The 24,190-nt window shown below is 38.7% G+C and overlaps 1 protein-coding gene across 1 annotated transcript in view; it reads left to right on the top strand.

Moving 5' to 3' along the window:
* Window positions 1-24,190, top strand: part of ck (unconventional myosin-VIIa ck) — a 273,948-nt gene that overhangs the window by 62,125 nt on the left and 187,633 nt on the right. Inside the window, exon 2 of the mRNA XM_090377618.1 lies at window positions 13,609-13,667. Coding sequence (XP_090233744.1) covers window positions 13,650-13,667 — 18 coding nt within the window. The 5' untranslated portion in view covers window positions 13,609-13,649. The remainder of the gene's footprint in view (window positions 1-13,608; window positions 13,668-24,190) is intronic.

The following is a 24,190-nucleotide window of genomic DNA, read 5'->3' as shown; positions in this document are numbered from 1 at the left end:
AGAAACAGAATGTCTATGAGGCAGAGACTTTGTTAGAGCTGGGTCATTGATGAACCTAACTGCCTTCTTCTGAATGGAGGCTAGATGCATAAGAGAGGTTTTTGGGGCCACCCCAGATGTGGGACCAATATTCCGTGGTAGGGCTGATTTGAGATTTGCGCAGAGTGAACAGCTGTTTGGACAAAAAGTAACGCCGAGAGCGAAAGAGAAAACCAAGTGTTTTAGATGCAGAGGAAGTAATATTGGTGATATGCTTATTCCAAGAGATATTAGAATCCAGGGTAATCCCCAATAGTGATATGTGATCTTCCCTAGAAATCAGAGTGTCATCGAAGATAAGCATAGGAGCAGAAGAGTCCTTTTTGCGAGATATGACAGGACTGAGTTTTAGAAGGATTGAAATCAACTAAGTTATCTCTTCCATGGAGAATTTTCTACTGGAGAATCTACTTGGAGATCCGCATTTAAGGAATTAGTAGTGGATATTCGAGAAGTTAAAGCTGTTTGTGCAGGGCAAGGTTTCTCAAAGTGAAAGGTGGAATGCAATGTGCTATCATCAGCAAAATTATGGATAAGATATTCCGTAAATGGAAGAAGGTTATGAATATGCAAAGAAAAGAGTGGGTAAATTACGTCAAATTGAAACAACTTACATAAATTAAAAACTAAAATTACCTCGTGCGCAATTTAGTTCAGATCACTCTTGGTCACTAAAAATGACATTGGCTTTCTTTAGAAGTTATTGCTATAGTGCGTTTGTTAGGCGCTTCGTGTGGTTTCCCACAAAATAAGTTGTTGCGACGTTTATTGTTTAGTTGTTTCTGGCCATTTTGCTGCCGAGAAACTTCAATCACCAGGAAGACTGCTTCTTAGTAACCTAAAGGAATCTTCAACTGTAAGTAGGGAATCTGTCTTGTGGGTAATAACACGGCCATACATGTACTATCCTAAATAGACTATATTCAGCATCCATAGAAAGAAGCGCAAGTCCAATAGGTGCCAGCAATCTCCAACAACCACAAAGAATCCTGCATCCACTGGAGATATTGAAATACCAGTGGATGCTAGCAGTTTCCATACCCAGGAATCCAAGTCTGGGTACCAACAGGTAGATAATCCCGTCTGTAGTAACTTCAGAATCCTTTGGTTCAAAGCCTACCTAAATCAAGCCCCCATGCAGACATATGGTCTCGAGACTTCGCAATCTGCAAAATCAAAGTTGCTCTCTGCATAGGAATGTTGATTCATATCAATAACTATCCTTGTTGCTCTTCGCTTCACCTTTTCCAGCAGAATACCGTTTATGAAATGGGAGGAAGGTTCCAAATCAGTATAAATTATTTAAGGTATGGCTTAACCAACGATTTATATGGAACAATGACCTTTTGTTTTCCAAAGGTTATTTTGAATTATCCAGCATTTGTCTGGTACTTAAATATACTTAAATTTTCTAGCTTCCCAAGATTGGGTGGGTGTGGCCAAGTCTTTTGATAGGAGGGCCCTTATACTAATTGGTTCGATGGACCCTTCGGTTTAACACAGTTCTGCATGCGCTGTATTTGTGTGTTTGCTAAATAAATAAATATGTGTCCATGACTTTTTCAGTGCTATTCTTGGCTCGACCATCGTCGAAAGTCATAAGTTCTCGTGCATATTACGTACAACAGTTCCGTGATCTGAGGGACAGTAATGTGGAACCATTTAATTAGTCATTAGGAGAGCCTGACCTCAAGTTACACTAAATTTGATCGTTTGGCCTTGGTTAAACGAACCGTGTACTGCTGGCTTCATTAACCATGTCTTGATATTTCAGCTGTTCGATACATCGCGCATACAGTAAAAAAGGTGGGTTTTAGACTTCAGAAGTGATCAACTTTACTGGATGGAAATTTTTCACACCAAAGGAAATCGAAAAGAAGAAAATTACAAAAGCAATTTTCTTCATTCTTTCGACTTTCGCAAAAAAAAAAGGGGGGGGGGGGTGGAGGATATGAAGTGAAGTGTGGACAAGTAGCATGCTTCATCTCATTTTGTACATAGGCGTTCTAGTGTGAATAACGAAGCTTTTTTTAGGAAGAGGGACGCAGAATAGTACTCTAAGTTTTCGCTTCCTGTGTTTAATATTAATGAGAAAACAAGCAATTATTGTGGACAGTTGGCATGATTGATTGAAAGAAAGAATACGTTATGGAGCTAAAATGTTTCAAAAATTTTTGTCAGCCAGTGCCTGTAAGTGTTTTAATGTGTGTGCATGCCGGGACATGTACAGATATACGTAGTTAATGATTGGTTTAGGTATGCGCGCTCAGTCAGTTTTATTATTATCTTTATTTCTCCTAGGAGACACCCGGTTACAGCCATTGACTAAGGGGTGTAGATACATATTCTATTATACAACAGAAAATAATATTATATACAATTTTGCATTATATGTAACGCTTGTTACTAAATTATGCAATACATGTAATAACTTGTAATCTGCTTAAGACTTACCTGCTTAATAAATATAAACGAGTAAAACTTAATACTATTGCATTTAAAGCATAACATCCCCATATTTACATTAGCACGGATATTCGCAGCAGAATTGCATACAGAATAAAAACGTAAAAGTTCATTTTTACTGTTTCCAGCAGTCGCTTTCTTCTGTGGGGTAGGTAAGACATATCCAGGAGAGTGTTTCTGGATGACGTCGGGATTCATTCCAGCTACTGTTTGGAGGTTCTTAGTGTTGTGTATGTTTTCTTACATTTGCATCTGTACTCAGCAGCTTTCGAGAACTTCTTTTCTGTATGTTTTGCTTGTGTAGAGTTTTTCAGGGTTAATATTTAAGATATTAAATCTTTAGAGTGTTTGCTTTAGAGTGAGTGAAGATTGAAATAATTTTCCTAGACTACCCAACTGTGTAAACGCGGCCCCGAGTTGTGGTTCCTTATCAGCAACTCGTCTTTGTTTTACTCCAGATGTTATTATCCACTCTCAGGCTTTCGGTGAATCCAGCGTCCCCTTAAGATCTGAGCAAGTGTCATTATTATCTCTTGCGACTTTCTGGAGTTCCTTGTAGGTGTTCTCTGGGAGACCTATTGCTGTTAGGCTGCTATGTGAGTCTTTGGTACCATACCGGTGGTTGACACGATAATTGGGTTGGTTGATACTTCTTGCATATGCCACATCTCCTTGATCTCATGTCTCAGGTTCGTGTACTTCCTAATTTTTTCCTCATGGGTTTTCTGGACATTGCTAGTGTTCGGCACCGCTATGTCAATCAGGTAGGTAGCCTTTTCCATCTTGTCCACAAGGGTTATGTCCGGTCTGTTGTGCGGGATGGTCTTATCCGTTATTATAGCGCGATCCCAGTACAGCTTGTGGGTTCAGGTCTCTAGTACTGCCTGGAGTTCGTAGTATGGTACACTTTCTTTGGTCAACCGGTATTTCCTCGCTATCTTCTGATGTATTATCCTGGCTACCTGTCGTGTCTATGAGTGTACTCAGTCTGGGTGATCACCTTGCACCCCACGGTGATGTGTTGGATCGTTTCTGAGGCCAGGTGGCCTCAGAAACGATTATTATTAATAATTAGACATTATTATTATTGTTATTAATATTGTTATTATTGTTATCATTAGCCATATGGTGCAAGGAAACCAGTGGCTTATGCTGCACCAGCCAATAAAAAATTTCTGAATTACCCCGAGAGAGAGAGAGAGAGAGAGAGAGAGAGAGAGAGAGAAGGGAACCTGGATGTGCCAAGCCCATATTCACCAGATGTGAGCCCCCTGGGGTCCTTGTAGTGATATAGGAATAACACATCTATTGATGTACTGCTTCATTAAATTATTCTTGTTTAAACTCCGGCGCGACCACCAGGTCAGTAGAGTTTACAATAAATCAATCAATACAAATTGTTAATCGTATTTAGCAGTTCTAATACCGGTGAGCTCCTGCCTGGTTGTCCAGAGCGCCGCGTATATTTTCTTACGGATGTAAGCAAAGTGCATAAGGAAGTTCAGCCCTTCGTCCCACTTGAGTCCAAGATTAACATGCGACTGAACCTTTTGGACTACGATGTCGTTCACGTGTATTGTTATTTTGTTTGGTTATTTTATTTGCGAATGTCATTTGTGCAGTCTTGTGTAGCCCGATACAGTCAAAGTATTTCTGGATTTCTTTTATTTTGGTGTTAGCCACTTGGTTGCAGTAGTCGGTAATTTCTGATCTTCTGAGGTAATAAAAAATTTTATATCGTCTGCATATGTGATGAATTGCTTCCTGTTTTGAGGTAAGAAGGGTTCCAGCGCTATTGCAAAGAGTGTGGCGGACAATACTCAGCCTTGTGGCGTAATTTCCTCCGTATCCGTATCAGTTTGTGGTGATTAGGAAGAAAGACGTATATGCACTCTTCATTGGTGTGAGTTTTCATATTTCACGTTTTGTGGACGTCGGGAAAAGACTTCACTTTACTCTCCCAGACGCATACAAAACCTTGATGTTTGTTCAAATTGCGACATACTCTCCAGTCATTGACTACTTATTTTTATTATTTGCATAAATATGAAGATGCATAAAAGCATTGCTGTCTTGTGGATTGCATCGTGAGGATTCTCTTCTATTGTGATTTAGTATAGTTCGCAGAAGTCATCTTAATTGATGATGCTGTTTCAAAAGTTCGAAACATTTTGACATCTAAATGAACCAGTGACTTTGGAATACGAGCCTACTCCCTACGCCCGTAACATTTCACACACACGCACACAGCTATCCTCTCTCCAGCATTTTACTGCTCGTGCAACACACGCACTGATAATGGAGCTGGTTCCGCAATATGGTGTTGTGCCGGATCGTGATACTACCAGAGCTTCAGCTCCTTGTGCTGGCTCTTCTGTCCTAGGCAGCTACTGTGGTGCAGGCTTTTCTCAGCGGAGTACCCGGTTCCTACAGACTCTGGGATGCAGATTCTTGAAGAATTCCCGACGTCGTGAGGATTTCCTTACTCATCATTATTTGGTTTGTGATATGGTATAGTTTGTCTTAGCCATCCTAATTGGTGACGCTGTGGTCTTTGAAATGGGTTGACAGTTATTTATAACCTGGACTAGGACAGTTTAAACTGGACTTGCACACCTTAACCTCGACTTTGAACTGTCTTCTATATGTATCTATTTTTGTTTTGCTTTAATATGTCGTGTTAGGTCTTCCCACCCTGCATTTGCCAAAAAACAGGGGAGAAAGTACATTGTAGTTATTCCAGTACATTCCAGAAACCGCGTGTTACAATAAATAAAAAAAAATAAAATAATTAAAATGGTGTGGTCCATTAAAGATTTTTATTAGAAAACGTGCATAGAAGTTCCTCCAAGATCAACCTAACTTATTCATTTTCATTGATTTTTAACTTCTCTTCACCGGCCTTTTTATAGATTTGTAGGAATATACCCATGAAACATGCAGTTATATTTTGTCTTGTCCTTCAATTTGTTTTATAATCCAGACATTTATAACAGCTATTTCCTTTTTTACCTTCCTTTGTTGTTCCTGTTCTTCCTATTCGCTGTTTGATGACGCAAAGTCTTTCGAATTTTAAACGGTATTTCTATTTACTGCGCAGACTCTTTATTCATGGTTTTTCCGAGTTTCAATAAAGGAAATAGTTGAAGAATTATAGATATGGTGATAAGCTACAAAGGAGTGTTTTTAACCTATTCATTTGAGGAATTCTTGACGAGCTTATGGTATCACGGATACTTTTTGTTGTACCTTTAGTTTCATCACAAATAATCAACTGATTAGTTGAAGAGCTATCATTCTTCGTCACCTGTCAAGGATTTCATTCATTACAGATCTGATTGGCATCTAACGCTGTTGTTATTTTCACATCAATACACTAAATGTTATCAGATACTGGAGAATAGAAATAAGGTAAAGAATTCACTCGATGAGGCCAGATTTACAGTTCCGCAGTTGCTCAAGGGTTCCAAAGGTCGTGGGAAATCCGGACCAGTGCAATTAATTTTAGTTCGGGCAGGGCCCCTCAACCTTTTTAGGGCCGTTAGAAATATGTGCATCAGGGCTTTAGACTACCTAAATCCGGCATTTCCACATTACCACTAGCCCCTCATTTCGTCAGGAAACATAAGGCTTGGATAACAAAAAAAGTTAAAAAAATGTATGCGTTACATTTCAGGCGCGTTAGTAATAATTCGTGATATATTGTATATATAAACGAGCAAAAAAGCAACGAATTTTATGCGCAAACCAAGAGCATTTTTGTTTCTGAACATCCACCATGTTGCCCATTCATTCCTCCAATCAGCGTACGCCAACAAACAACATTCAGTGCTTCAGTTCGAATATACGTGTATATATGTGACATGTATGAAAAAAGAAATAATAATTTCCGGATTTCTATTGGTACAATTTTGATGAAATTTGGAACAGCTGGACGAATCTTTCTAATAGAACCAAAAATAAAATTTTAAAGAAATAATAATTATGCAATTTCTATCGTTCAGATTTTAATGAAATTTGGGCTGGCTCAACAAATCTTTCTAAAAATAGCCAAATATAAAATATAATATTTATGAAAATTCTCTTTTAGGAATTGAATTATTACATGCGGACGGACATGAAGACAATAGGCTTTTATGTATATACGCTAACGCCCTAAAAAAATACAGTCTTTCATTTTATTTTTTTATTTGTTTTTCTCTTTTCGTTCTGAGCATTTCATATTAAATATTTATTCTTCTTCACAGTTTCCTTCTTTCTCTCCACGCAATATTTCCCTTCACTGTTTCTTATCGTGTTTTTTGGTCCACTCGTCTTTAATATCGGTTTTTCTGTTTTATTTTAACGGTCAAGCTGTTCAGTTCCTGATTTGATAAAATTCTTTGCGAAAGAGACCATGGAAGATAAATTATTTATGTTGTATATTATTTAATTATTTTTGTATTGTACACCGATGAGCCAAAACATTATGACCACCTACCTAATATGATGTTGGTCCTCCACGTGCAGTCAAAACAGCTCGTACCTGGCGAGGCATGGACGCTACAAGATTTCTAAATGTGTTTTGTGCTATCTGGTACCAACACAACCAGCAGATCCTTTACCTCCTGTAAGGTCTGTGGTCGAGACGGCACAGATCGGAGTTGCTGTTCTAACACAAACCACGGATGCTTGATGGGATTGATGTCTGGGGAATTTGGAGGCCAGGGCAATACCTGGAAATCTTCCTCATGTTCCGCGAACCAGTCTCGAACAATCCGGGCGGTGTGGCATGGTGCATTATCTTGCTGAAAGACGGCACCGCCAGAGTGGAAGACCCTTGCCCTGAAAGGGTGTACCTGGTCAGCAGTGATGTTTAGGTACAAAGTGTGTTGAAGGTCAAACGGCACCAGGAATTGAAAACTCGCGGAGATGGGTTTTCACTGTATCGAGGGACAGTACTCTGTCAAGGCCAGAGATTTAAAAGTGTGTGGGTCATACGTTGTGTAGTATGTTGTGCCCATTATTCTTCTGGCCTATTGGCCATCGGGCCCCTGATGGAACCCGACGTTGTCTGTACTATGCCAACGAGGAGGCTGGCTAGGCGTACCCTGTAATTTATTGTACTCTGGCAGGTCTCGCCGCCTAATTTACTGGGATTTCAGCGGCTGGATCCAAAAAAAAGAAAAAAGAAAAAAAAAAAAAATGATAAAAAAAAAATGAAAAATGGCCCCTGTAGTCAGTGGGACATACCCATTCCCCACCAGAGAGAAAGAGGGGGTGGCAGGAGGGGAAGAAGACGGCGAGCCGTCTCCCCCCTTGCTGTCCAGCCCAGATCGCCATATGGCTAGGTGGCAGCAATGTGCTGCAGTCATTTCTCTGAGCTGTTGCATGGTAGTCTTGTTGTCTTGGTCAGGTTGTCAAATGCCTGTGCTGGATGAGGTTGGCTAATCGGGTTGTCACAGTTTTTTTTTTTCCCCTCTCTTCCTCTTTTCTTCTTCCCTCTTTTTTTTTTTTAGTTGGTCAGGTCCAGTTATCTTATCCATATCATGTCATGTTCATATGTTGAATGAGATTATCACGTCAAGTGGATACAGATGGGGGTTGTCATGGAGATTGTCACTTCAGGCCGACTCAGTTGTGATGTTTGATTCCATGGTTGTTTCACCCTGGTCATGTCCAGTTCTTCATCTGGGTAGGTTTCCGTGATTGTGTAGACTTTCTGCTGGTCTGCACGGCATGGTTGTTTACTGCAGTGGCTGAGGCTGTGGGAGCGTCCTTCTTGTGAAGAGGTCCTGGGTCAACTGCGCGAACGCCTTGTACGTGTCGACTTCAGTTATGGCGAGGTCTTCTTGATTACGGAGGTTAAGATGTGTTCTAGTGATGAACCTGCAATAGAGGTCCTCATATAGTGGGCAACTGTACATTAGGTGCTCCTACGTTTCACGTTCACCACAGAGGCAAAACGGTATTACACTCAGTCCAAATACTTGTAGTTTGTCTCTAATGGCCCCGTGTCCCGTCAGCAGGTGGGTGGTGTAGAGTCCTGGTGAGAGCCATGCTGGATAATCCTGATATACCAGCTGTATGTTGGGTAGAAATCTTCTAGTTATTGCACCTTTGCTGGAGGTCTCCCAGCGAACCTGCCAAGTTTGTTGGAGGTAAGCAGAGAGACGGTTCCTTTCTACTTTGGGATCATTTGTCAGATCTATGGTGTAGTCGAGGCATGTTGCCGTTTTGCTTTTGGTCAGTTGTTACAGTAGCCTATGCTTATCAATCTCCAGGTATTTACAGTGTTACATGCTCTCGAGATGGTTATGAGTATGTGTCACTGTGTAGTCTCCAGTTTTTTTCCGGGGTTCACTGCAGTGGTTGCCTTGCGATACCATATTCCAGCAGCATATGTAATTGCTGGCAGGAAAATATATTTATAATAGAGTCTGAGGGTTTTTCTTCTCAAGCCCCATTCCTTGCGTGTGATTCGCACAAAAAGCGCAGAGTATGCTCTAATTTTCTTTCGTAAGTGCACTATGTGTGGTTTAAAGCTCAGGTTTCTGTCTAGTACGACTCCAAGGTGCTTTATTCGGTGGTAAGCTTAACTGTGTTACCTTGTATCTTGATATGAGGGGGTCGTCTGGTATCTAGGGTTCCTTTTAATAATATAGATCTTGTCTTTGAGGATGAGATCTTCAAGTTATTGTTGTTAGCTCAGCCCTCTAGAGTATTGATCAGGCGGCAGTGTTCTCCAGTTGTGCCCTAGACCCCCAGACAGCATCAGGACCAAATCATCCACGTAGGCTACGGGGATGACGTCGCTGAGCACCCGATTCAAAAAGCCATCTAAAACCAAGGTTCCATAGGAGTGGACCCAGGTGGTAGATGTCAGAGAGTCTGGAACATGATTACTGGACCCAGGGTATCCCAGCAGATCATCGTCCAAAGCATGACACCACCGCCACCGGCTTGTTTTTGTTCCACGGTGCATCCAGGCGCCATCACTTCCCCAGGTAAACGACGCACACGTACCCGGTCGTCCATGTGATGCAATAGGAAACGTGATTCATCGGACAAGTCGACCTTCTTCCAATCACTGAAGGTCCAATTTCGATGCTCGCGTGCCCATTGTAGGCGCTGTCGCCTGTGAACCGTGGTTAACATGGGCACTCGGATCGGTCTGCAGCTACGCAGCCTCATTTTCAGCAGGGTTCGATGTACTGTGTGTTGTGACACATTACTCCCGTCACCAGCATTCCAATTACCGGCGAGTTGCGCCAGTCGCCCTTCTGTTGCCACGTACCATACGAAAGAGCCTTCGCTCACTTCGAGCATCGATGAGCCGTGGTCGTCCAAACCTCGCCGGCGGTTCGTGGGTTCCCCCTCCTCGGACCACTTTCGGTAGGTACTAACCACGGCTGACCGTGAGCATCTCACCAGCCGTGTCGTTTCGGATATGCTCTGACCCAGTCGTCTGGCCATTACAATTTGGCCTTTGTGAAATTCGCTTAAGTGCACTGACTTTACCATCTAAAGAACAAGAGTAACACTGACTAATGGAGCTCAGTATCAGGTGTTTTTATACTGTGTCCCGACCCGCGCGCGCCATAGTTCACCTGCAGTTGCTTCTATTTGCATAACGATTCACTGATCATAATGTTTTGGCTCATCTGTGTATTTCTTTGAAATTTTCGCATCATTAGGAAAGCACCAGCTGTTAAAGGAGACGGGATGCCTGAACAACTGTGTACTTTCGTAAATGTCTTCCAAACTTTCTTTCTGATTTCAATTCAGTGTAAAAGAGGTTTACTTACTTCATAATTTCAGTGTATACGAGGTTTGATCAGAAAGATCTGTGACTTATTTATTACAAAAGAAGCGGTGGAGGACTGGAGGTAGAGGTCCACGACGAGGGGAGAAGTTACGGTTCGAGCTGCTTCCCTTTTCACAAAAGTAGCAATTAGTAACACATGTTAAGCTACTTTTGCTTCCCTCTTCACAAAAGTAGCTTAACATGTGTTACTAATTGCTACTTTTGTGAAGAGGGAAGCAAAAAAGTAGCAATTAGTAATACATGTTAAGCTATTAACCTTCAACCCATGCAAGGTTCTATGTACAATAGGTTCTAATACCTTTCGTGTTTGGGGTTTTCATTAAAAAAAATACAAAAGCGGAACAAGGTCACGTCAAGTCTTATGTGAAGAACAGAAAAAAAAAGTAGTGGGAATTCTCCAAATGTTAAAAACCACAAGTGGTGATTCTTTGTTTAAGTAAAATATCAGTGGATAAAATATCTTTTACAACTTTTGAGCTTCAAGAATTTTTGCCCCTCTTCTCAAACGTTCCTGTAGCATTCCATCTTCCGTTTGTTCCATGTATTTGAAAATATAAATTTAAACAATTTGTCCTTTCATCAAACTATTTTCCTTTGATGGCATTCTAACTATCCAACAGAATGTGACAATGTAATTAAACCGACTAAAGCCGAAGATTTCCAGCGATTCTCCCAGAAATAGCAGCAACCTTGGGACACTTGCATATCATCAAGAGACCACTTTGAAGAGGACCATTTATATAAATGATTGTGTGTACTCTTAATTTATTTCAGAAAAATGAAATCTGAAATAAAACATGAAACTCCACATTTCATGGTGAAGTTTGCATTCTTTAATTCGAACAAAATTTACTATTTAAACCTAAGAGGCCTCACACATAACTTTTTAATAGACTTCGTGATTCTTCACTGATTATGCTGTTCACTTGTAGGGCATTGAAACTGCCTTTCCCTCCACTTCACCAACTAATCAGTTCCAATTAATGAAGCCGTAATGGCTTCATTAATTACGAATTCCTTCGGTCTCCAACGGGATTTTAAACCCCGACATTTATAAGAAAAAAGTGATAAGAAACAAAACCACCAAAATGTTATGGAGGGCTCACCGGATCCCTCGTGGCTAGCACAGTGGTTACTCTTTACCCTTGTCACTTCAGTTAACTTGACGAACCACCAATCATTAAACATAAACAGCATAATTGAGAAATCGTTTAGAGATGCGTCTATGTCCAACTGTTCTTTGTCAGCTAGTCATAAACACCTAAAGGTTTAAGATTAAGGTAGTATAAGTATTCATTTAATCACCATTTCCATTAAATTATATAATAGAAATTCCTCATTCCTTGTTACTTTTTGATTTTGGCCTTATAAGCTGGTTAAAGTTATCTCTCGATCATTTAGATGTTACTTCTTGGAGCTGGCCTTAACTTTGTGTGAAAAGGAGTTAAAATAGTTCGAACTCACACTGTCAATTAACGGTGGCCGACCTTTACAGACAGCTTGTGATATTAGAACAAGTTGCTAATGGCTAAGTATTTTCTTCCTAGTTAATGGGTTTAAAACCTATATCCTCTCATTTTTATAGCTTCGGCATTTGGTCTTTTGTGTGGTATAAGATGACGAAAAATCGTATAGAAAAATCAGCAACGCTACATGTACCTTCGGAGGATATACTTTTAATGGCGATATGTTCCAACACAGAAGGTTTGTGTTTCCCCGTAGTTACAAAGTTTAATGAAGGAAACTAAAATGGCAAAAGTTCAATGTTACATTTGTAAATAAGTTGAACAGGTGGTAGCCGACTGAATTAAAAGCATCAGATAAGACGTATCGTGATTGCAGAGGGGATAAACAGCAACCACCATGATTGTTTGCCCGTTCGTGATTGGTCAACAGTGCACGTTTTGAAGCACATCATGCATCACAAATGATTACGCCTATTGAATACGGTATGTCCACATTTTCTTATCAGGTATTCAAACAGTTTTTATTGCATTTATTGTTTTCATCCATTACGTCACCAAAATTAGTGGCTTCTTAGATGAGGGAGAAGATCAGGGTTAATTCTTAAAAAAAAGTGTCAAGCTGGTTCTAAGCTATTTTTGAACAAGGACTCTTTCTTGTTTTTCATGGCTGGACTTAATTTAACATCAGCCAACAGTGAATGAAACTTGGAGGAAGTTGGAGTATTTTATCTGATTTAATGCTGCTCCTTTCATCGCCCTCGTGTGTAGCACAGTTGGTAGGATCGCCGTCCTCCTCACACTGGAGGAGGAGGAGGAGGAGGACGGCGATCCCGTCGATGATGGGAAGAATTTTTATGGGTCTTTTTCACAACGTGGCTGAGTTATTCGGTCTCAGGCGAGGGTAGCATGGTTTTTCTCCCGGAAAGTCCAGTTTTTCGTCCAGCAAACAGAAAATTTACCTCAAAACACGCAAATTGCAGACAATATACATGGAGCAATATGGCTTTAGTTGCAGATGCTACTAAAACCCAACAACAGCAGCTCCTTTCATCTCTGTGTTCCAGAGGGATAATCATAATTTTTTAAGAGGGAAGCTAATTATGGAACGCCCACTACAAAGTAATTCCTGAAAATTTAAATGACCATTTCAGTTATTTTAGTTGTTGTTGTAGTTGGGTTTCAAGAGCATCTGCAACCAAGGCCATACTGCTCGTATACATTGTCTGTAAATTGTGTATTCTGTGGTCGATTTTCTGTTTGCTGGACGAAAAACCCAAGTTTCCGGGAATAAAAAACCATGCTACCCTCGCCAGAGATTGACTAACTTCGATAATTTGTGAAAAATACCCGTAAAAATTCCTCTTGTCATCGAGGACTCGAACTCAGGTCATTTCCACCCGGTGTGAGGAGGACGGCGATTATACCCACGAGGGAAGTTATTTTAGTAACAATCAAAAGGTGTAAAAGATTTGTTTAGTTAGAAGGTTCTACTGATATAGTGGGTCACCTGTAGTACGATCACCGTATGTTGCTTACTCCTTTAGTCAAGATTCGCGTTAAGGGCTGCTAGTGAATTGAGCAATTGCTCTTAGGGTCGGCAAGTCGACGCACCATATAGAGGATCTTCTCGGCCGAGATGGAACCTGAAGTTTTTTGTTTTGTTTTTATCTTTTAAAAACTTCTGAAAGGAGTGTATTCTCAAAAACTTTATTGATTTTTAGGCTTCTGTATATATCGTAATGGATTTTATAACAATCACAATATATTCTTTTTATATTATTGCTTTTATTACTATTTTGTAATAGTAAATTAATTTTGTTTTTTTATTAGATTCATCCAGCTGATTCTTTTAACAAAGAACACCGTTCACCATGGTGATTGTGACCAGAGTAAGTATTTTTATGAAATATATTACAGCTTTTGATTATTTTTATTAATTTCATCAAACGTATAACTGAATCCGTTTGTTTTTTACGTAGACCCTTTCAAGAATGCATAAATCTCTTTAATTTACTGTAGTTTTCGTTTAATATACACCGTAGTTTAAGAAAAGGTAAGTTGATACTCGTATGCATGATATTGTTAAAAAGTCCAGGGTATGATCACTTCTGAATTTTATTTCGTGTTAGTGTACCGGGTACCACTACAATTTAGATACCAAGTGTGCAGATATGTCTTGTCTAACGGTTTCTGCAGTAGTGAATATTGAAGTGAGCCTGTGAGATAGCTTTCCAGGACAGCAAAGGGAATCGGTGCTCGCTTTTTTTCAATATGCCAACGCATGCGTGTCTGTGGTGTGTAGACATAATGTGTAGATGTAATGCACTAAAGCCAACGTTGTTGCTATTCTCAAGAAGCTTGTAAACATTCATTCTTTGACCTGACTTTTGAATTTTGGACCCTCCTCATGTGTGTGTGGGTCTGAGCAAGAGGAAGAATGCATTGAATCCCGAAAGGCCAAAATCCTGACAGCCGCAAATCCCGACATATCGATTGTATTTTAAAAAAACACAGTTAGAATCCATATCTCAGAAACTGTTTGCGATAAAAAATGTTTTTCATGTAACCAAAAACAGCCGCTAAAAACATTAAAATTTTATTTGAACGCATGGAACATGTACATTGTAGTTATGCAAACAGTATATGATAATGTTAATATTTTATGTCATATTAATGAATAAACAACACACTTTATATATATATATATATATATGCATAAAATAAAATAATATAATATTTATACATTGATACATTGTGCACAATACCGCGAAGGTAATCCATCACAGATCTATTTTCACGATCGTTCACAACCATCATTCTTCTCGTTTCTCTCTGGACTGTAGCCTTCTTGCGTTTTGGACAGGATTCACCACGAAGTATGCATTCAGCCTGGTTATCGACCTGTTGCTGTTCTTTCTGAAATTCTTCGATGATCCTATATACGCCAATATGTGCTCGTCCAACTATACACTATGGTAGGCTTCAACGCTCTTTTGGGTGCGTGGAATTTCCAGTTGAATGGAATCGTATACGGACCATAATGTTGGTAGAAATAATGATGGGTTTGTAGAACTTAAACCTTTCTTCATAAGAGCACCTCTTTGTTCCCTTCACCAGTCTTGTTGCCTATCTCTGTACTCGTTCTAGTAACTCTACATTCTTCCAAAAATGAGATTTCCAGACCTGTACTGCGTACAAGTCTGGAAGCCTCATTTTAGGAAGGATGTAGAGTCTCCTTAGGTCTGGAAGCCTCAAGGTGTGGCCTGACCATTGCCTTATACAAGAGGATAATCACCTCCTTGTCCCTGCTCGCAAAATTCCTGTACATTGTATATCATTGACAAGACCCCATGACCTACTCTAGCTGCCTCTCTGCATTACTCAGAAAACTTGATAACTGGCTGCATAATTACCCCCAGGTCTCTTTCATTCTCCACTACCCTGAGTGTAACACCACCCAGTTGGTATATTTCTCTGGAGCTAATGCTACCCCAGAATTGAACTAATTCGTCATGTTTAGGCAAGCTTTCGTGTCAGTGATCAATGTGTATAGAACAAAATTTTTGGTTTGCGTTCGAAGTAGTTAGTAGTACTATTATTGGCAAAGTTAATGGTAAAATGCAGTTCGGCTTAGTGATTATAACAGAAATACTGGAAGTCTCTTCACAGTTGTAGTACAGTAATTTCAGGGGCGGAAAAATACCTTATAGATTCCATTTTTCCAGAAAATATTTTCAGGGTAGCAATAATCTTACCTGACCAAAGCAATTTTATTTCTAACCTCACCTTGAAACAAAATTTGAAACAGTCTCCATTCGCCTGTTCAAAGAAGCGGAAAATAGGACTAAAAAGTTGTATTTAGATTTTGACCAAAAGTGTGAAGATCACAAAATAACAGTTTTGGAAGTCACTCATATTGGTGGTAACAATTAGTTCAAAAATGCTATTGCAACTCGAATTAAGTTAATTAAGTAATTCCAAGAATAGGGACCTAATCATATATAATTTAAAACTGACGTTTTTGTGCATATAATAATTTTGTGGGTAATAAAAATAAACCATTATCGCAGTTTGCAGCTTCGTGATATTTTATGTTTCTTTTGGAGTAAAGTTTGGGTTTTATCTGACCCGTATCGTGTTGTTCCGCTTGGAAGCAGGAATATTTATTGTTTGTTATCGACAAACAAATGGCAACTTGGATATTTTTACACATTCACTTTATTTTATGGATGATTTAATTTGGTAATAAATAATCTTAAGAGGTCGGCTGTATTCAAAGATATTTGAGATTGCGTATTAAAAATTATTATTATTAGCCATACGCGGTGCAAGGAAGCTTGAGGCTTTTGCTGCACCAGCCAAAAAAAAAAAAAAAAAAAAAATTCTGAGTTAAGGGTTAAAATTTGTACCTCCTACCGCACCCTGTTATCGACAAACAAATGGCAACTTGGATATTTTTACACATTCACTTTATTTTATGGATGATTTAATTTGGTAATAAATAATCTTAAGAGGTCGGCTGTATTCAAAGATATTTGAGATTGCGTGTTAAAAATTATTATTATTAGCCATACGCGGTGCAAGGAAGCTTGAGGCTTTTGCTGCACCAGCCAAAAAAAAAAAAAAAAAAAAAATTCTGAGTTAAGGGTTAAAATTTGTACCTCCTACCGCACCCTGAAAGAGTTTCTGAAAACAATAAGTGCCAATAGTTTATATGCCAACGTCATATACATAATGTATAATACATTATACATCAAATTATTTATTATGCAATAAAAATGATTAAATAACATGAAGTCTAAACTATATAAATAAAAATCGAAGTTTTCTTAGCGTTAGCATATATGCATAATGTGCCTGTTGTGTTCACAATGTCCGTCCGCTTGCAACTCGACACCCAGTTACAGGTTTTCATGAAATTTTGTGTTTGTGCCTTTCAAAAAAAAAGTGCGAGCCATTCCGAATTTAACTAAAATTGGACCAATAGAAGTCTGCTGAATGCGATGCTCTTTCTTGTATTCTGTCTATCTTGTGAACTCCTCTCACCGTTTCGTTGTCCCGGAGTATAAACAAAAAATTTATTATTTAAATCCGGCAATTATTCTTTTTTCTTTTTTCGTAACCCCCAGGGGCTCACATCTGGTGAGTATGGGCTTGGCACACCCAGGGTCCTGAGCTGGAAATCATCATTCTTCTCTTTCTTGGTGATTCCCTTCAACTTCTCTCTCTCTCAGGGTAACTCGGGAATTTTTTTTGGTTGGTGCAGCATAAGCCTCAGGCTTCATTGCACCATATGGCTAATATAATAAAAAATAATAATAATAACTCGACTCTCAGTGGATGAAGTTTCATGAAATTTTATATTTGGGCTTTATAGAAAGATTTGTAGGGCCATCCCAAATTTCATTAAAATTAAGCAATAGAAATCCGACAATTATTATTATATTTTTGTCCGTCCGTCTGCACGTAATAACTCGATTCGCAATGAATGGATTTTAATGAAATTTTGAATTTCGCTTTGTTACAAAAATTTGTGGAGCTATTCCTTATCTCACTGAAATCGGACCACTAGAAATCCAGCAATTATTATTTATTATATATTTTTTTCCCATACATATCGCATTGACTGTTCATATACTGTACTGTACTGTACAGTACAGTATATGAATTGTAGCTGAAGCACTGGATATTATGTTTGTTGCCATCCGCTGGTTGGACAACATTTATGAAGTAAACAGCTCGTTTTTTTTTGTAAATATTGGATATAGAATCATAAACACCATAAGTGAATAATGGGAAAATGGTAACTATACTTGTAATTATTGATATATATATAACTTTTTGTAGGCATTATTAAATTTTCTCAATTATTCGTTTCATTTTATATTCTACTTGCTTTTGCCATATCTGTTCCCTCTGATCTTGAATTTCCGCCCATTTTAGCTTGTAGTTTACTGTTGAAATTTGTAATATTTCACTCTTTCTTCGATCCTCAGTTGCAGTAGAAAATTTCTTTAGGCGAGTCAAGGTCATTCCGCGATGTATTCACGGTACAATTCCACCCCTTCTCATCAGCAAACTATTGGTCTGAAAAACACGCTGCATACGTAAACAGTCGGGTACCACGAATTACGTGGGTAAAATGTATGCGAAACGAGAGAGAGTGAGAGAGAAAACAGGGCAGCTAACAAATAACCTTCAACCACAGATACTTTACTAATCTGTGCCTTCATCTGCAGTAGAATTTCTCTCCGCTGCAGTCTGTTCATATGCTTCCAAATGAAATGTATCCCTTTAGATTTTGATATTTTTAGCTTTAACCCTTTCACATTAAATTCTTTACACAATTTCCATACTTCAGTTTTATATATCATTTACATTGTTACAATTATTAATTATACTATTCCCTTCTTTCATAATTTTATGTTTATATATACTGCATTATAAATATATGAAAATATTATTAGGTTGCCTGGTAAAGATGTAATATAAATTATAATTAAATCAACAGTATATACTATATACTGTTGATTTAATGCAGTGATCACTCAGAGTATACAGTATATACTCTGAGTGATCATTGCATTATGACCACCTACCTAATACTTCGTAGGTCCTCCTTTTGTCCTCGGTACAGCAGCTATCCGACGTGGCATCGATTCAACAAGAAGTCGGAAGCATTTGAGAGGTAAGGCCAACCAAGCTGTGTGTGACGCAGTCAGCAATGAAGGTATGGAGATGATTGGTGTATCCAGATGCCTGATATGCTTTTCCATAGTGTCCCACAAGTGCTCTATGGGATTGATATCGGATAATGTTCGGAGGCCAATCGATATGCTGAAAGTCAGAACTGTGTTACTCAAACCATTCCTGCGCAACAAGTGCCCAATGGCTCTGGGCCTTGTCATCTTGGAAGACACCATTGCCATTCAGGAAGAAGTGTAACATACCAGGGTGTACACAGTCAGCAAGCAGATGACGATAGCGGAGACCACTGATACGTTGTTACACATGCACCAGGGGTCCAAGTAAAACATGTCCCACACCATACAACCGCCTCCACTGGCTTGCACTTTTGATACCATGCATGATGGATGAAGAGCCTCATGTTGTTGATGCCAAATCCATACACGACCACCAATGGTGTGGAGTAAATAATGTGACTTATCCAACCAGCACACCTTCTTCCAGTTTTCTAATGTACAACTTGCATGCTCTTTGCATGAGGTGTCTTTTATGCTGATTAACCTTGGTTAGGAGAGGATGCTGTAGGGGTCGCCTGCTGGTATAACCCATACATGAGAGTGTGCAAATCATGGTCATGCCAGATATTGTTTTGGGTTGGTCAATGTTGTATTGGGTAGTCATCTCTTCAACAGTGCTGCGCCTGTTCACCTGTATGAGTCATCGGACCTGGCGCTCACCTTTAACATCAATCTTTCTCTGCCCTTTCACTGTTGGGTCATTGTCTGACCATTTTGATGCCAGTCCTGGTGTCAAAATGTACACTTTAAGTACACTTAAATGTACACGCTGTACACTTTAAGTACAGCGGCTCTCAAAACCCCACCAGTTCAGCCGTTTGGTAGATCGAGGCACCAGCTCGTCGAGTACCCACAACCTGTCCTTTATCATCAAAGTACAATAAATCCTTCCTTTTATGCATCATGCTCAGAATTTTACTACCTACTGAACCACTGACACCTTTTATCTATGCTACGCAGGTTGACTAACTCTGCACAATCGTACCTCATGTGGTCAAGGGGTCGCATTCAGTTTTCATAGGGATGGTCATAATTCAGTGATCACTCAACGTATATTTACTCAGGGCAGGGTCCTAATCAATTTAGGATCCATTTTTGAGTTGGGGATGCATTCATAGCCTGGATGGATGCATTTCAGGCATTAAGGCCTAATGGTGCCGATTTAACAATTTAGTGTTCACCATGGTTTTTACTAATTAAACACTAATTTATATAATCTTATAATAAATAAATAATACTTATATATATCTTTAAAAAAAACTATGGTATAAAGAAAATAAAAGATAAGATAAAATGTGATATTGGGGCAAAGTGAAAAGGAATAGAAAACAGGTAAAAGGAAGAAACGGAAAAATACATTCATCCAGATGACCATCCATCCGCTTCTTCGTCAGAGGTTTTCAAAGGTCAGATAGCCATACGAAATGAATGTCTCATGCATAACCATTTCTGTAGTCTCGATAACAGTTTTACTTTTTTATTTACATGGGTAGTGGTCGGCTGGAAAACCAGTGGCAAACAGGAAAACAGTTCCGTTTCCTGCCGACCATCACCACCACCCATTAATGTGTTTTTTGGATTTTTTGTAGTTTTCAGGTAAATGGTGTATTTTATTAAATTATACAGGAACTCCCCTTCCGCAACCCTTACGTAAGTCGTAAGGGTTGCGTTCCGCTGAATGCTACGTAAGTCAGAATTTCCCCCATGCTTGTGCAGCACTCGCAGTTGTGCCCGCTGAATTGATTGAATCAAAAAAGAAATCTCCAATGAACATGTAAATAGAATTATTTATTGTATTTATTCAATTTCTTATCTCATGTGCAGGAAAAATTATAAAAGTGTGCAATTTAAAAAAAAAATTCAAAATTATAAAATTGCAAAAAAAAGAGAGGATACAAGCATAAGGTTAGTAAGTTTTACCTCTCGAGCAGCATTGCCAGAATTTATGTCTTCAGCTGATAAGTATGCCGCTGCAGAGGTTGAGGGCTGTGGAGATTTAGAAGGGTCAGCCACTCAACCTTACGAAAAAACATATTAATGGATGACTGGACAGTGGCCTTTTTCTCTTCATCATAGATTTATTTGTAGCAAGCAAGCATATCATTCACCCCTCTGTTAACTTTTAAGAATCTTTCGCTGTCAGGATCCATGTTCTTAAACCTCGCCATTGCCGATGCAATTTCACGAAATGCCCTTGCCATCTCTTATGAAGTGTCTCAGCTCCTCATTTGGTTCATCTTGAACTTCGTCAGCATTTTCTTCTTTCACTATCGCTGCCTGCAAGTCAATAAGTTATTCGTTAGATAATTCCTTCTCTTCTCTTCTTCCTATATTAACTACTTCGCGTCTTTGGCATCAACCTCCAACTGAAATAGTTCTGCAACCTTTACAATCTTATCTGTAGCCTCTTCATATGATTCATCTTTTTCAAATCCTTCCAAGCCTTTTACATGCCATGGTCATATCTTCTTCCATGCACCATTTAAACAACTTTTAGTAATTTACGCCAAGGCCTTGTTTGTTATTTGGTTTTTAGGAGCATTAGCAACTAAGGCCATGTTGCTCCGGGATATGCGGTGGTCATTCCTTGACCTTTCCGCATCCTCCGTATTTGGCGGTGATGGGCTCAAACCCAGGTCTAATCAAGAAGCGTGTGCTACGCACTGCTGCTCCTTCCCACCTGGCTATGGAGGCGCTGCCAAGGCCTTATTAATGTTTAAGATGGCGTGGTAAATATTGTAAGATTTCCAAAAGTCCCTTAACGTAAAATTTTTCTCATTGTCTACTGCAAACAGTGCCTGAGCAAACGTTGTGCATAAATAGTATGCTTTTAAATTCGAAATAGCACCCTGATCCATAGGTTAGATGAGTGAAGTCGTGTTTGGCGGTAGAAATATGACTCTCATGTTTGAATTGAAATCATCTAGATGCATAGGATGTCCAGGATCATTATCTAATAGAAGCAAAATCTTGAAAAGAACATCATTGTCTTTACAATATTTTTCAACCTCGGGAATGAAGCAGAATTGATGTCTGGTTCGATCGGAAATGCATGGGTAGGGTGGCTTTATTGATGCCCTTAAATGCATGAGGATTTTCAGACTGGTACACAAGCAAGTCAATAAGTTATTCGTTAGATAATTCCTTCTCTTCTCTTCTTCCTCTATTAACTACTTCACGTCTTTGGCATCAACCTCCAACTGAAATAGTTCTGCAACCTTTACAATCTTATCTGTAGCCTCTTCATATGATTCATCTTTTTCAAATCCTTCCAAGCCTTTTACGTGCCATGGTCATATTTTTAATGGTTTTAATCTGTAATCTCCTGCTGAATTAGCCCCAAGCAAGAGCATTGCCCTATCTTTTGACGCCTTGAAACCTGGCATTGTATTTTCCTCTTTGGCAATGTATGTTCGATCCGGCAGTTTTTTCCAATACAGAGCAATCTCATCGACGTTAAAAATTTGCTGCCTTAAAGGCTTGGAAAGATCAATAATTTTTTCCAACACATCACAAAATTTCTCTGCAGCTGCAGAATTGGCACTGGCAACTTCACCGCACAATTTAACATTGTGGAAACCAGTGCGATGCTTGAACCTATTAAACCACCCTTTGCTTGCCACAAACTTGGGTTGGAGTTCGCCGTACTTATCCTTAATATCTTTATAAATACTTGTTGCTTTTGCTTGAATGGTCATTAGTCTCAGGGGCACTCGCTTCTGATCTGATTTTCCATCCATATTATTAATAGCTGTTCCATCTTCGATATAGCATCTGAATGCTGTTTAGTGATCATTGTTGATCACTAAACAGCATTCAGTGTGTTGATTGTTTGACCTGTTCTTTTATACACACATTGCTCTTTAATATAGTTAAATTCCCTTGCAATAGATGACAAACTTTGTCCTGCTTTGTACTTCTTAATCATTTTCATCTTCATTTCTAAATCAATTTTGTTTTGTTTCCTGATACCACTACCACTTGCACTTTTCGTTGGTCATTTTCCCTTCATCATTGTAATACGCAAATAGGAATGAAGAGAAGTTTCTGAAAATATGTTTTTTATATGATTGAAGATTTCAGTGAAGAGGAACATATTTCACCATAATAGTGTAAAAACCCACACAATTGCAGTTATCGGTATTATCTCAAATGCAATAAGATCGGGTTTACTACCCGTTTATAATTAGATGCACTAACAGAAAAGCCCAATAAACCGGAAAGTGCAAATTGTTTTTATTGTTTTGTGGTCGTGACCTCCAGGAATGTGCTTTAGAAAAATATCACAAAGGCATTCAAAATTTATTCTTATAACAGGAACATATTATAAATATGACCTTTTAGAGAGATAAATAGCTTAGTAATATAGCGAAATTTTCAACTTCCAAGAACGAATTACATAAAAAAAAAAAAAAAAACCCAATGTGTTATTGGGTTCACATTATGATATTTTCATGATACTTCCATTTATTCCTATGGGATGCAAAATACGTTTCCACGATTTTTTTAAGTTTGCACCGGCCGACAAAAACTTACATAAAGTCAAATTTCCATAAGTCGAGTATTATGTAAGTCAGAGAGTTCCTGTACTCAATTGGAATCCCAGTTTGCTGTAAGTAGCAAGCATAGGTTAAAATTAATATTCGGTCAAAAATTATTTTGGCTATGCTAAAAATGAAAATATGTAAATAAAAGTATATAGAAAAAATAAGAGATTTTACCTCAATGCTCATTTGTAGAATGCTTCAGCACACCGAACTCCTGAATTCAATCGAACATAAAATTATTTAATGATTTTTCTCCTCCAATGACACATGAATGGCTCGATACATCCTCGATCGATAGCCAAGCACCCCCAATCGCCAACACATCAAACCACCACCATCACATAACCCTGGATGAGAAGACATTGTCTAATAAAATCAATAAAAAGAGTTGCAGAGAGTAATAGTTAAAAAATAAATTAATTAAAATTAGTTAAAATAATTTAGAAACAGATTTGAATAACTTCCTTTCTAAGTGGACTGAGTCTTTTCAACGGTATGTCTTGGTCACAGGATAGGAGTAATGCGAGTTAAATTAGTGAGACTTTAATATAGAGATTATTTGGTATCTTGGAGCATGTGCGAAAATGACCACGAATCAGAGATGAGATATGGGCGACTGATTTTAATAGAATTTATGTGCATTTTGATTTCCAGGGTTTCGGTGATTAATAATTTAGTGTAGTTACCCTGTATACTAAGTATTTTGGACTTGTTAAATAAAAAAGTGTGGTTGTCGCTGATGGCATGAAAAGCTATATTGCGAGGTGCCTGCCCTAGAAGCATGAATCAAGGCCAAGTGCTGTTTCACTCTCACAGCCATCGTACATGTGTCGATCCTTGATAGGTTGAGTCACATTCACTACATCAGATATTGTAAACAGGATCATTTATCTGTTTCGATAATGGCGACATGATTGAAATTATTTAGTTCGACATGTAATTTACGTATGGGTCTAGAGACAATTTTTAATTCTGTATCCCTGAAAAGCCTGTTTAGTTATTTATGCCATTGTTCAATGTAGGGGATGTAAATAAAGTATTTTTTGGTATTATTGCTATTATAGCAATAACACCAAAAAATTGAAAATGTGCCACTGTTTT

Source organism: Mastigoproctus giganteus, chromosome 1 (assembly GCF_048544385.1).
Source record: "Mastigoproctus giganteus isolate SK-2022 chromosome 1, ASM4854438v1, whole genome shotgun sequence".
In the NCBI taxonomy this organism is placed as follows: domain Eukaryota; kingdom Metazoa; phylum Arthropoda; class Arachnida; order Uropygi; family Thelyphonidae; genus Mastigoproctus; species Mastigoproctus giganteus.
The sequence above is the reverse complement of the archived record's forward strand: the minus strand, read 5'-3'. Positions and strand labels throughout refer to the sequence as shown.